We start from the raw sequence: 13,348 nt of genomic DNA on the forward strand, positions 1-13,348 counted from the left end.
ACCTGGGCAACTACATACCTCGTCAACTTCATACCTGGTCAACTTCATCCCTGGTCAACTACATACCTGGTCAGCTACATACCTGGTCAACTACATACCTGGTCAAAGGCTCTCGACCCATTCCATTTCTGCTACACACCTCCATCCTTACCCTTAAACCATATATATACAACATAGGTGCTGCTATCCCCTTGCCAAGTGTACACACACTGATTGAGAAAAGGTTGGTTATAAAATCATTTGTTACGGTTGAGAGAAAGAAAAAAAAAGTACCAGAGTGGGATTCAAACCTTGAACCTCCAATCTCTAGACAGAGTCTCTAACCAATAGTGCTGTCTTGTCACTGGTAGGCACATGGACCATTCTCATCAGAATAAACTAACAAATCACCAGCTCAAAGGACTTCTCAGTACTCTATCATTAGATACCAAACCAAGGTGCTAAAATTGACCTGGAGCTCCACAACAACCAGCCGTGTGTCGGTATTAAGTGGCCAGGCAAAACTTCACTAGACCGTTGTTCAGTAATATTTGTTTACAGATTTTGTAAATTTAATAATCATAATTCTAATAATTGGGTAAATTGATATTATGTTTTATATTTTTTGCTACTAGGCAGGTACACACAAATATTTGGCTGCAGCACATTTAAGGTGCTTATGTGTATAACTTGATTTATTTATATTGCAAATGTTGAAAATTTCAACACTGTACTTATGTAAGCACTTACTGGTTTGTGTGAAAAACAACAAATGAAGATTACCACTATAATTTGTACTTGTATACAGTTTATTAAATACGTACATAAAAGATTGTTTAAAAGATTCTTAAATAACTTGTTTTACTAATTTAAAAGACGGTAACAGGAACTGTTATGATCATTTTATTTGATATGTACGAGATTTTTTATTATTTAGTCATCTCCATAGCTAGATGCATAACATAATTAGTTGTGCTTGTGAATTAAGAAAGTCAAGATAAGTTCATTAACAGTAATCACTTAGCAGAATTATTTACTTGTAAAATGCAGAATTACCTGCTGCGCTACTTTTTGTAGTAAGTATACAAAACGCGGAGTATGATTCTGAACAACAGTGAATTAGCTCCCTTGTTACTATTTTTAGGAGGAGAATCGTATACAGAGTGAGCGCGAGAAGCTGATGGAACTAGAACGTCATCACTACGACACTGAACAGATCCTAGAAAACTGTCGCAAGGAGGAGGAAGAGGTCTACCTCGAACGTTTCCAGCGCGAGCAGGAGGTCCTGGACAACCAGAGACGTCTCTTTGATGACCTTGAGTTTCAGCAGCTGGAGGTATCAATAAAGTCATCAGAAAATACAAGATCTATCATTAATAGAAACTGGTTTTGATAATACTATGTGTATAGATCTGTGTTATTATTAGTTATCACAGGTTATAGAGATGTCTGTCCGTTTCAGTTTATGTATCTTGTAATTAATTTCTAGGCAACACGATTTTGAATCGGTCGATAAAAAGAACAAACGTTATTGTAATAGTTAATCATTTTTACCATGTAGCAATGAATTGACTTGAAAATATTCCAATTTGAAATGACCTCTTCTGAAAATAATTTCGCAGAAAGAGTTGCAAGTGAATCATAAACTGATATAATATTTATATATGTTGAAATACTTCATTAATGGATTTTCGTAAAAGTAAGACTGTTGTGTTTTCAGTCCGAGGCAAAGTTTGAGGAGGAAAAGGAGCAAATACAACGTAAATTGATGAAAGGCCAGAATGAACTTCTGGAGAAGTACAGGTCAAGGGAGGTAAGTCTGAAAGCTTGATGAGGAAGGATTTCAAGTCAAGGGAGGTAAGTCTGAAAGCTAGATGAGGGAGAAGTTCAGGTCAAGGGAGGTAAGTCTGAAACCTTAAGGAGAAGTACGGGTCAAGGGAGGTAAGTCTGAAACATTAAAGAGAAGTACAGGTCAAGGGAGGTAAGTCTGAAACCTTAAGGAGAAGTACGGGTCAAGGGGGTAAGTCTGAAACCTTAAGGAGAAGTACGGGTCAAGGGAGGTAAGTCTGAAAGCTAGACGAGGGAGAAGTACAGGTCAAGGGAGGTTAAGTCTAAAACCTGAAGGAGAAGTACACATAAATAAGATAAATCCATTTGGAGAAGTTCAGGTCAAGGGAGGTAAGTCTGAAACCTTAAGGAAAAGTACTGATAAATAAGATAAATCCGATTGGAGAAGTACAGGTCAAGGGAGGTAAGTCTAAAACCTTAAGGAGAAGTACAGATAAATAAGATAAATCCATTTGGAGAAGTACAGGTCAAGGGAGGTAAGTCTGAAACCTTGCGGAGAAGTAACGGTCAAGGGAGGTAAGTCTAAAACCTTAAGGTTAAGTACAGATAAATAAGATAAATCCATTTGGAGAAGTACAGGTAAAAGGAGGTAAGTTTGAAACCTTAAGGAGAAGTACAGATAAATAAGATAAATCCTTTTTGAGAAGTACAGGTCAAGGGAGGTAAGTCTAAAACCTTAAGGAGAAGTACAGATAAATAAGATTAATCCTTTTTAGAAGTACAGGTCAAGGGAGGTAAGTCTGAAACGTTTTCACCACTACTGCATGATATCACTGTGACACCAAATGTCTTAACTAAGTTTGTTAGACATCCGTTAATGAGATGTTCACTGATGAAATTAAGGAAAAGATTTAGAGCAGTAAAATAAGAAATACACTGGGCTCCCCTACAAAAGAGTTCTGAAGAAAATTTGTAATATATCTTCTTTTATAGGTAGTATTTTAATTAAAGTTAGTTTATTTTAATTGATGATAATTTTGAAATGCAAAATATGTTATAATAATTAATTTTGTGAATTATTTGATAAATCTGATAAAAAGTTTACAAGGAGGGATAGTTCCAATATATATATATAACAGCTAGACTATGTGTAAGGTAGCATACCTCCTTAACAGTCTACACTTGTTTTTCCAGGGACGCCTCCAGCAAATAGACAACCAGCAGAAGGAGATGCTAAACAACGTGAAGCAGGACATGGAGTCGATGGAACAGCGACGACAGCAGCTGGTCGAGGAGTTCAGAAAGGTAACCATGGCAACCAAGATGGCTGTCATATTTGTAAACTTAAGTTCATTCAGAGAAATCGGAGCAGATTTGAAAAAAAGACGTTGGACTTCTTTAAATAGATTATCCCTTATCATTCTACTTCAATCCTGCTGTTTACTTCAATCCTGCTGTTTACTTCAATCCTGCTGTTTCCTTTTTGATTAACAGGAGTTTGTTTACATATTTTATTTTCTATTATTTGTGTTTTATCTGTATGCCAGCCACAGCCTTACTTTCGGTCAAAACCTCATTCACAACTTATCCTGTTTAGTTCAATTGTTTTCCCACAACTGAAATTTTCCTGTTTATTTTCTGTGAAATGCCATTTGTAGACAACGAATATGTTGAGCTTACACATGAAAAATGGGTTAGAGCTTTTGAAACAAGGTCAGTTTAATTGATTAATTTAGGAATTTATATCCAACTGAAAGATACAAATATTCTGTGTACACAGTTGAAACATGAGAAGGAGATAATTGTTACGTGAGATACAATTAGATATTAAACAGAATGGTTGAATAAAATTGTTTGTGAAAATCATAATATGAGACAAATTCCATGTTTGGGATTACTGACAGAAACATTTACTTTACAGCACAAGAAACAGTTAGCTGGAGTGATGAAGAAAATTCAGGAAATATCACAATTCTTGTCTGTTCCCGTAAACGATGAAATATTAGATCAGCGAGGACGATCGTCGGATAATGAGACGGAGGTACATCACCACACAGGCCTTACACAAATAACCTCACCACACAGGCCTTACATACAAATAACCTCACCACACAGGCTTTACATACAAATAATCTCAAATACAGGCCTTACATACAAATAATCTCACCACATAGGCCTTACATACAAATAACTTCACCACACAGGCCTTACATACAAATAACCTCACCACACAGGCTTTACATACAAATAACCTCACCTAACAGACTTTACATACAAATAACCTCACCACACAGGCTTTACATACAAATAACCTCACCACACAGGCCTTACATACAAATAACCTCACCACACAGGCCTTACATACAAATAACCTCACCACACAGGCCTTACATACAAATAACCTCACCACACAGGCCTTACATACAAATAACCTCACCACACAGGCCTTACATACAAATAACCTCACCACACAGGCCTTACATACAAATAACCTCACCACACAGGCCTTACATACAAATAACCTCACCACACAGGCCTTACATACAAATAACCTCACCACACAGGCCTTACATACAAATAACCTCACCACACAGGCCTTACATACAAATAACCTCACCACACAGGCCTTACATACAAATAATCTCACCACACAGGCCTTACATACAAATAACCTCACCACACAGGCCTTACATACAAATAACCTCACCACACAGGCCTTACATACAAATAATCTCACCACACAGGCCTTACATACAAATAACCTCACCACACAGGCCTTACATACAAATAATTTCACCACACAGGCCTTACATACAAATAACCTCACCACATAGGCCTTGCATACAAATAACCTCACCACATAGGCCTAACATACAAATAACCTCACCACACAGGCTTTACATACAAATAACCTCACCACACAGGCCTTACATACAAATAACCTCACCACACAGGCCTTACATACAAATAACTTTGATGACAATGGCATACTCAATTTTTATTGATTTAATTATAACAAGGAAATTGATTAACTTCCGCCTTTTGGTTTTGAGTTATTTCCCTTGTTATAAAATGGTATTTTTAGATTTTGTTTTAAATTATTTCATTTATTAATCTTTAATACTTCATAGATCTCTGTAAATAACTTTTACTCATTACTTGTTATTTCCATATGTTTTGATATTTTTAACATTTGAAAACAGATCTGTTGGTAATTAAATTTAAGGATTAAACTCTTTTCTAACCATGAACTACATGTACAGTAGTTCTCATATTGTGACAGTTTCCATTGCATTTTAAGTTTAGTAACAAAAGCAGCGTTTTCCGAACAAACTGCTGTATACAACACTTCATTCTATGTACTTTACAAGGATTTTAGGACTGATAAATTGGGTTGGTTTCCTTTTAAATTAAGGTCATATTTTCCTCTATTTTATAGAAAAATTAGCCTGAAATTTTTACAACAAATTCACATAACTACCAGTTTAATATTTTGTTTATCTGTTTGAGTTGTTTGGCATTGTATTATTGAGTTATAAATTAATAGAGGAAAAAGTGTAAAAAAACCCACCGCTATTCAATAATAGATTTGCTCATTTAAGCTGCAAATGTTTGTTACCCCTGATTTTCAAAAAGGCAGTTTTTGTTTCATTAAGCTAGATTTATCGGTTTTTACTTGAAATTTTCCCAAACAGAGTACAATTTCGAAAAACTTTCTAAATGAAAATATCACTACTGCACAAAAATCTGGATCTTTGGAAAATTGAAGGGAGACAACTCTTCTAGGTTTAAATTTCAGTGGTAGTGCTGAGAAACCAAGATGAGTTGTAATGTATGCATTGGATATTGGAATTGTTTATGTACTATATAATCGTCCCTGTATTTTGTACTTGCAGGAGGATGTTTTTTTATGTATTTTATAAAAATGAAAGAGTTTTTTTCTGTTTCTGTAAAATGTCTTATCACAATGAACTGTTGCTGAAGTATATAATTTAATAATTAATATTTTTATATGATAATACTTTTTTTGCTGATTTGTCAGAAAAAACATATCTGCAGCAACTTTTTGTTTATTTTTCAGGACAAACAAGATTTGAGGAGTTCCAGTCAGGGTTCACTACCAAAGACACCCACTCATCACTCAGTTGACTTATCTCCCCTGTTGACATCAACACCTCACAGCTTATCTCCCTTTCCGAACTCTTTGTCACACTTACAAATCACGCCAAATAATAATAATGTGACTAACTACAGCTCAGGGTCATCCCCTACGGGGCTCACACCTGGGTCCAACACGGGGTCCCCAAAGGGATTCCTGCTGTCTAATAGTGCGTACTCAGGTGAGCGGAAAAAATCTACCACACTTCTGGACATAGAGAAAAACCGCTGTCTATTTATGGAACAGCAAGGCAAGTCACCTTAGCAACACACAGCTTACATGTAACCTGCTCATTTTAACTCGAGAAACAGAAATTCTGAAATTCAAAGTTAACCAAAAAAAGAAGTCATTAAGTTATAATTCTAGCTAAAATATTAATACATGCTTTGATTTCACAAAAACTCTTAAGCTAGGATTTTCCCTTAAATTTAGTGACCCTGAATATAAAGTATTACTTAAAATAAGGAAAACTCCGTTATTCAGTTATACTTCAGACAAAATATTCTTCAAAATTACTTTGATGTCTGCAAATTCAATAGTAGAGGAAATGAGCAGGTTTCATGTTTTCTGTACTCTGAAGATCAAACAAGATCTGTGCATGACTTAATGCTAATTTTGATAACTAGATATGTGATTTCAGAATTAAAGAAATATTTTACTCTTTGTAAAGGATTGATTGTAAAAGAGTGCTGCAGAAATCCATTGGTACAATTTGGAACAAAATCCAGATGACCTTGTTTCTGTACATGGCGTTTATTTCAATCCCTAAACTGTAACATAAAAATGATGTACTTTTAAAAATGGAGTACACATATTTTGCTGATGTCCTGATGTTAAATACTAATAGTGTTACAACAAAAGTCATGAACTGACATGACAGATATTTTGAACGCTCGAGACGATTGAGCTGAACAGATCTTCAGAGTAAACCTAACATTAGCACACATCTCCTTTAGTCAACAGTCAATCCAAGTGTACTTTTTTTTTACTTGATATTTGTAGTCTGGCTAATTACAGAACTGTATTCCTTGAGAATTTTCACATATGCATCAGTTGACCTATTACAGGTCAAACAGGTATTGTTGTTGTGGAGTTCTATCATTTAATTGTGTTTGTTATAAATTCTCCAAGTTAAAAGTTCCAGAATATTCAGTCATCCTGACTCTTTCACGTATAATTACAAGTTGATCAATTTGTATATTTTTTGGTTAAAAAATCTAAATTTGGGATTTTTTTATTTTTTCAAAATTCATATTAAAAACCAGACAAGTTTTTGCATTAAAAGAAAAGAAAGTTTAAGACTCTATAGGATTTTGATTTAATTTTGCTTTTGTTTTTTTGAAGAATCACTGTTTACTATAACATATATATAACATATTACTTGACAAATTATTCAGTTTGTTTATACCGAAGCATTCCTTGGATTGATTGTTATATGTATATATATAGAACACACATATATATACCACTAATATCACTGTCTACACACCTAATCATGTTTTACCAGTGATAAACAAGAAGTCATACTCCTTAAACAAGGGGAGGTAACTGTGTATAGAGCTAAATACGGAATATGAGTTACATGTAAGATGTAGTGATATTCAGTATAACTTTCATATATAAAATCTGTTAAGTTGGTGGGCTCATCACCAGACGTGGATTTATCACCGGTTCAGCATGATACATCTATAAAATCTATCTACAAGTAGTGTTTTCTATATACTCCTATTCTTAGATAGGTATATAGAAGGTCTATTCTACATATATAATCTGAATTATAGATTTTAGTATAGTCCTGCTGATGTATAGTAATACATATATAGTCCGACGTGTATAAAAGGTCTATTTTATGTATAATCTTGACTATATATTTTAGTATAGTCCTGCTGATGTATAGTAATATATATATAGTCTGAGGTGTTTATAATCCCATGCTGCCAGTTCTCCGTAGGCCAGGTGTGACCCCACTTGTCGGGCAGGTTTGGTTTAGTTTGTTTATCCACCTATCAACAGCTGTGGTCATTTAAGGACGGCCTCCCCTGTGTGCAAGTTGTATGCGTGTGTGTTTTGGAAGGCTGCAATATGTTAATGTTTGTCAATAGAGCGGAACTGATGCCGACTTTTAGTTTATAGTGCTACCTCACTGAAACATACTGCCGAAGACACCCATCAGTGAGAGGCTTAGAAGTATATTGGGTTTGTCAAGCTTCTCAAGAATGAATATTTAGATTTTTGATGAAATTTTGCAAGGCAAGTTTTTTTCCCTGAAGATGTTTTTTTGTGTCAATTCAAAACCTAAGATGGTCAATATCATGTGTAAGTCATTGACATTTTCTTTTACTTTTATTGAAAAAAAAAAATAAAAAAAAAATAGCCAAACGATCATAACTGATTTAAATGATTCTCTAATGATGAAGAGGAATAAGGAAAAGAACAATTGTTTTGAGATTCATATGCATAATCCCAACACCAAATTGTGTCATTTAACTGGTATGTGTAAGGCAGTGATAATCCTATATTCTGTACTCCCAGTAAAGGTCCAACGCACAAACACAAATGTCATATCGTCAGTGCATGAAACGAAACATGCCATTATACTTACGACCGGATATATTATTTCATGATTTATGAGGTGATGTTTCACAAATGCATCTCAATCTTTCATAACGGAAAGAGTTATGGGTCCCTCGTGAGATGATGTGACGTGGATCTCTGGAGGGTTTAACCGACTAGAAAAAGTAACACCATGAGCTACAAAGGGAAGGCTGGAAATGGTTCTGCCATTCTGTACAATTAGTAACGATCCTAAATTTAACTGCAGATCGAGTCAAAACTCAGCAGCCAGACAAGGATTCAAACCCAAGACCTTCAAACTCTAGACTGCCACTCTAAAAAAGTGAATTATGAATTTGAAATTTTTGTTTCATTTCTCGAAAGATGATTGATAACAGCTTTTCACAATTTATCAATTATTAGCACAACAGGCCCAGTGAACCTCTTACTCTGGATTCCTCATTGCTTACTGTATGTGCTTGCACTTGATTTTTAATTTAGAGATAAAGAAAGTAGATAGAAATAAAAAGGGAAAAAAATGTAAATTAAAACGTTTGTTTCCCGACATAATTTGTGTGGGAGTTGGCAGAAATGGCACTTGTCAGAGATGTGTGTGTGTGTGTTCAGGCAATGTGCCACGATTTAAGTCTAGGTGATTATAATTGTCTTTGTCAGCTAGGGAAAAATGAAATGAGATGTATTTTGGATTTAAGTAAAGCAGTAACATCATGAAATGCCTTACTCTGACATAACATGCTGTCGTAGAATCACTTTTTTACAAACATTTCCATTCCGTCCTTGTCCTACTTGAGGGCATTAGCCATTTTCTATGAAATATGAATATAGAATTATTTTTTTACAAATATATCCGTTCTGTCTTTATCGATACTTGTGGGCAAATTTTATGAAATCTAATGTGAAGTTTTTTGGGTGTCTGTAACATTCAGTAATATACATGTAATGATCAATAGATAGAATGATAGATCAGTGTTAAAGGATTTGCTTTAGAAATCATATTATTTTTAAAAAAAAACTTGAGTTGTTTACTTTAAGAATACTTATCTGAGGGCTTTGAACCAGACAGATCCTAGAGCCCCGTAACTAACAGATCCTAGTGCTCTGCTCTTATAGATCCTAGGCCCTAACCCATACAGATCTTAGTCCCATCCATACAAGCCCTTTGGCCCAAACCTATACAGATCTTAGTCCCATCCATACAAGCCCTTTGGCCCAAACCCATACAGATTCTAGTCCCATTCATACAAGCCCTTTGGCCCAAACCCAAACAGATTCTAGTCCCATCCATACAAGTCCTTAGGCCCTGAATTGTACACAACCTGGGTCCGCTGTCCTGGGCTTTAGCTTCTTAATTCACATCTCAAATATCACTTTATATGTCCTTATATTTAAAAAAAAAAAAAAATGCAACAATTGTAATGTATATTATACAAGAGTTAATATTTCTAACAGATTGTTGTTTTTTATCTCATTTTTAGACTTTGATGCTTCTTTTTTGGATGATGAGATAATTAAAATAGATATATGTATGGCTTTTTATAGTAAAAAATAACAAGAACAAAATCAACACATTTCAGTGGGTTGTCTTAAGCCAGAATATGAAACTTGTGATTTTTCCATGAACAACAAAAACGTTTTCAACCTCCTATAAATATACTCATTTGAATAACCCCCCCTTTATGGTTATTCCTGTAAACAGGCAGCACTGTGATTGAGCAAGAGAAGAAGAGGATTGAGGAGCTGAAACGTCGGGCTGCTGATGAGGGAAGAGCTCAGTGGGAGGAGCGCAAACTCAGGGAGGCAAACTGTAAAAGTTTCAACTCATTGGAGTCTGAGGACTCCAGCATTGCCAGCAGCTGTGAAACACCCTCAGAGAAAGAAACAAGGTAGGTAACTCTATGTAGGAAGGGAGACAACTCCAATAAATCTAATGTTACATTGCCAGCAGCTGTGAAATAACCTCAGAGATAGAGACAAGGTAGGTAACTCTATGTAGGAAGGGAGACAACTCCAATAAATCTAATGTTACATTGCCAGCAGCTGTGAAATAATCTCAGAGATAGAGACATGGTAGGTAACTCTATGTAGGAAGGTAGACAACTCCAATAAATATTTTGTAAAAGATATATATACCACTGGAACTTTTTCTTGCTGCATGGTTGGTTTTATTTCAGCGGAGTTGAATAAGAGACGGAGAAGAGGGACAACTCAAATTGTTTTCAGATTTATAAACAATATATCCATATTCTGCCATATTTGTAAAGTATACAAACTTAGGTATAAGGATTTAACTGGTATGTGTACGGCAGTGATAATCCTTTATTCTGACAACTGATGTACTCCCAGTAAAGGTCCGACGCACAAACACAAATGTCATATCGTCAGTGCATGAAACGAAACATGCCATTATACTTACGACCGGATATATTATTTCATGATTTATGAGGTGATGTTTCACAAATGCATCTCAACCTGTCGCAATGCACCGCATATATGAATGCCTTGTAATAAAGTTATGTGAGGGTGATCTCTGGAGAGTGACACTGACTAGAGAAAGGAGGATACTGTGAGTTTCTGTACCCGGATGCATTTGGTGTAAATTCTGGTCCAATTATGCATGAAAACAAAATTTCTGTTTATGCTATTTATACTTGTTTTGTATCCGGTACATATGGATGAGCTGGGTGTCAAAAAGGGTCAGACTATATTGCAAAAAATGAAAAATACCAGTTTTTGTGAATATATCAAGATTATCATTGTAATCATGCAGTTATGGAAATTTCTGCTAATTTCAAAATGCACTCAAAGTTTTATTTTGAGGGAAGCAGGTCTAATAAACAGCTCCTTGTCAGTCTACAGGGAAGTCTAATAAACAGTTCCTTGTCAGTCTATAGGGAAGTCTAATAAACAGTTCCTTGTCAGTCTACAGGGAAGTCTCATAAACAGCTCCTTGCCAGTCTACAGGGAAGTCTAATAAACAGCTCCTTGTCAGTCTATAGGGAAGTCTAATAAACAGTTCCTTGTCAGTTTACAGGGAAGTCTAATAAACAGTTCCTTGTCAGTCTACAGGGAAGTCTAATAAACAGCTCCTTGTCAGTCTACAGGGAAGTCTAATAACCAGCTCCTTGTCAGTCTACAGGGAAACGTGTCTAATAAACAGCTTGTCAGTCTACAGGGAAGTCTAATAAACAGCTCCTTGTCAGTCTACAGGGAAGTCTAATAAACAGCTCCTTGTTAGTCTACAGGGAAGTCTAATAACCAGCTCCTTGTCAGTCTATAGGGAAGTCTAATAAACAGCTTGTCAGTCTACAGAGAAGTCTAATAAACAGCTCCTTGTTAGTCTACAGGAAAGCAGGACTAATAAACAGCTCCTTGCCAGTCTACGGAGGCAGGTCTAATAAACAGCTCCTTCCCAGTCTACGGGGAAGTCTAATAAACAGTTCCTTGTCAGTCTATAGGGAAGTCTAATAAACAGTTCCTTGTCAGTCTACAGGGAAGTCTAATAAACAGCTCCTTGTCAGTCTACAGGAAAGCAGGTCTAATTATCAACTCATTGCCAGTCTAAAGGGAGGCAGGTCTAATAAACAGCTCCTTGCCAGTCTACGGGGAAGTCTAATAAACAGCTTGTCAGTCTACAGGGAAGTCTAATAAACAACTCCTTGTCAGTCTACAGGGAAGTCTCATAAACAGCTCCTTGCCAGTCTACAGGGAAGCAGGACTAATAAATAGTTCCTTGTCAGTCTACAGGGAAGTCTAATAAATAGTTCCTTGTCAGTCTACAGGGAAGTCTAATAAACAGCGCCTTGTCAGTCTACAGGGAAGTCTAATAACCAGCTCCTTGTCAGTCTACAGGGAAGTCTAACAAACAGCTCCTTGTCAGTCTACAGGGAAACGCGTCTAATAAACAGCTCCTTGTCAGTCTACCGGGAAGTCTAATAAACAGTTCCTTGTCAGGCTACAGGGAAGTCTAATAAACAGCTCCTTATCAGTCTACAGGGAAGTCTCATAAACAGCTCCTTGCCAGTCTACAGAGAAGTCTAATAACCAGCTCCTTGTCAGTCTACAGGGAAGTCTAATAAACAGCTCCTTGTCAGTCTACAGGGAAGTCTCATAAACAGCTCCTTGCCAGTCTACAGGGAAGTCTAATAACCAGCTCCTTGTCAGTCTACAGGGAAGTCTAATAAACAGTTCCTTGTTAGTCTACAGGGAAGTCTAATAAACAGCTCCTTGCCAGTCTACAGGGAAGTCTAATAAATAGTTCCTTGTCAGTCTAAAGGGAAGTCTAATAAATAGTTCCTTGTCAGTCTACAGGGAAGGCTAATAAACAGCTCCTTGTCAGTCTACTGGAAAGCAGGTATAATTATCAACTCCTTGCCAGTCTACAGGGAAGCAGGACTAATAACCAGCTCCTTGCCAGTCTACAGGGAAACGCGTCTAATAAACAGCTCCTTGCCAGTCTACAGGGAAGTCTAATAACCAGTTCCTTGTTAGTCTACAGGGAAGTCTAATAAACAGCTCCTTGTCAGTCTACAGGAAAGCAGGTATAATTATCAACTCCTTGCCAGTCTACAGGGAAGCAGGACTAATAAACAGCTCCTTGCCAGTCTACAGGGAAGCAGGACTAATAAACAGCTCCTTGCCAGTCTACAGGGAAACGCGTCTAATAAACAGCTCCTTGTCTGTCTACAGGGAAACGCGTCTAATAAACAGCTCCTTGTCAGTCTACAGGGAAGTCTAATAAACAGCTCCATGCCAGTCTATAGGGAAGCAGGTCTAATAAACAGCTTGTCAGTCTACAGGGAAGTCTAATAAACAGCTCCTTGCCAGTCTATAGGGAAGCAGGTCTAATAA

General features: G+C 36.4%; 1 protein-coding gene across 12 annotated transcripts in view; it reads left to right on the top strand.

Moving 5' to 3' along the window:
- Window positions 1-13,348, top strand: part of LOC110453881 (pleckstrin homology-like domain family B member 2) — a 226,074-nt gene that overhangs the window by 165,473 nt on the left and 47,253 nt on the right. For 11 of the 12 annotated variants that reach the window (XM_021503074.1, XM_021503078.1, XM_021503077.1 and 8 more), the window contains 6 exons: window positions 1,124-1,315; window positions 1,700-1,792; window positions 2,962-3,072; window positions 3,689-3,808; window positions 5,849-6,176; window positions 10,197-10,383. In XM_021503074.1, coding sequence (XP_021358749.1) covers window positions 1,124-1,315; window positions 1,700-1,792; window positions 2,962-3,072; window positions 3,689-3,808; window positions 5,849-6,176; window positions 10,197-10,383 — 1,031 coding nt within the window. The remainder of the gene's footprint in view (window positions 1-1,123; window positions 1,316-1,699; window positions 1,793-2,961; window positions 3,073-3,688; window positions 3,809-5,848; window positions 6,177-10,196; window positions 10,384-13,348) is intronic. The other variant, XM_021503079.1, reaches the window with a different exon arrangement.

This window comes from Mizuhopecten yessoensis, unplaced genomic scaffold (genome assembly GCF_002113885.1).
Source record: "Mizuhopecten yessoensis strain PY_sf001 unplaced genomic scaffold, ASM211388v2 scaffold7529, whole genome shotgun sequence".
Lineage (NCBI taxonomy): Eukaryota > Metazoa > Mollusca > Bivalvia > Pectinida > Pectinidae > Mizuhopecten > Mizuhopecten yessoensis.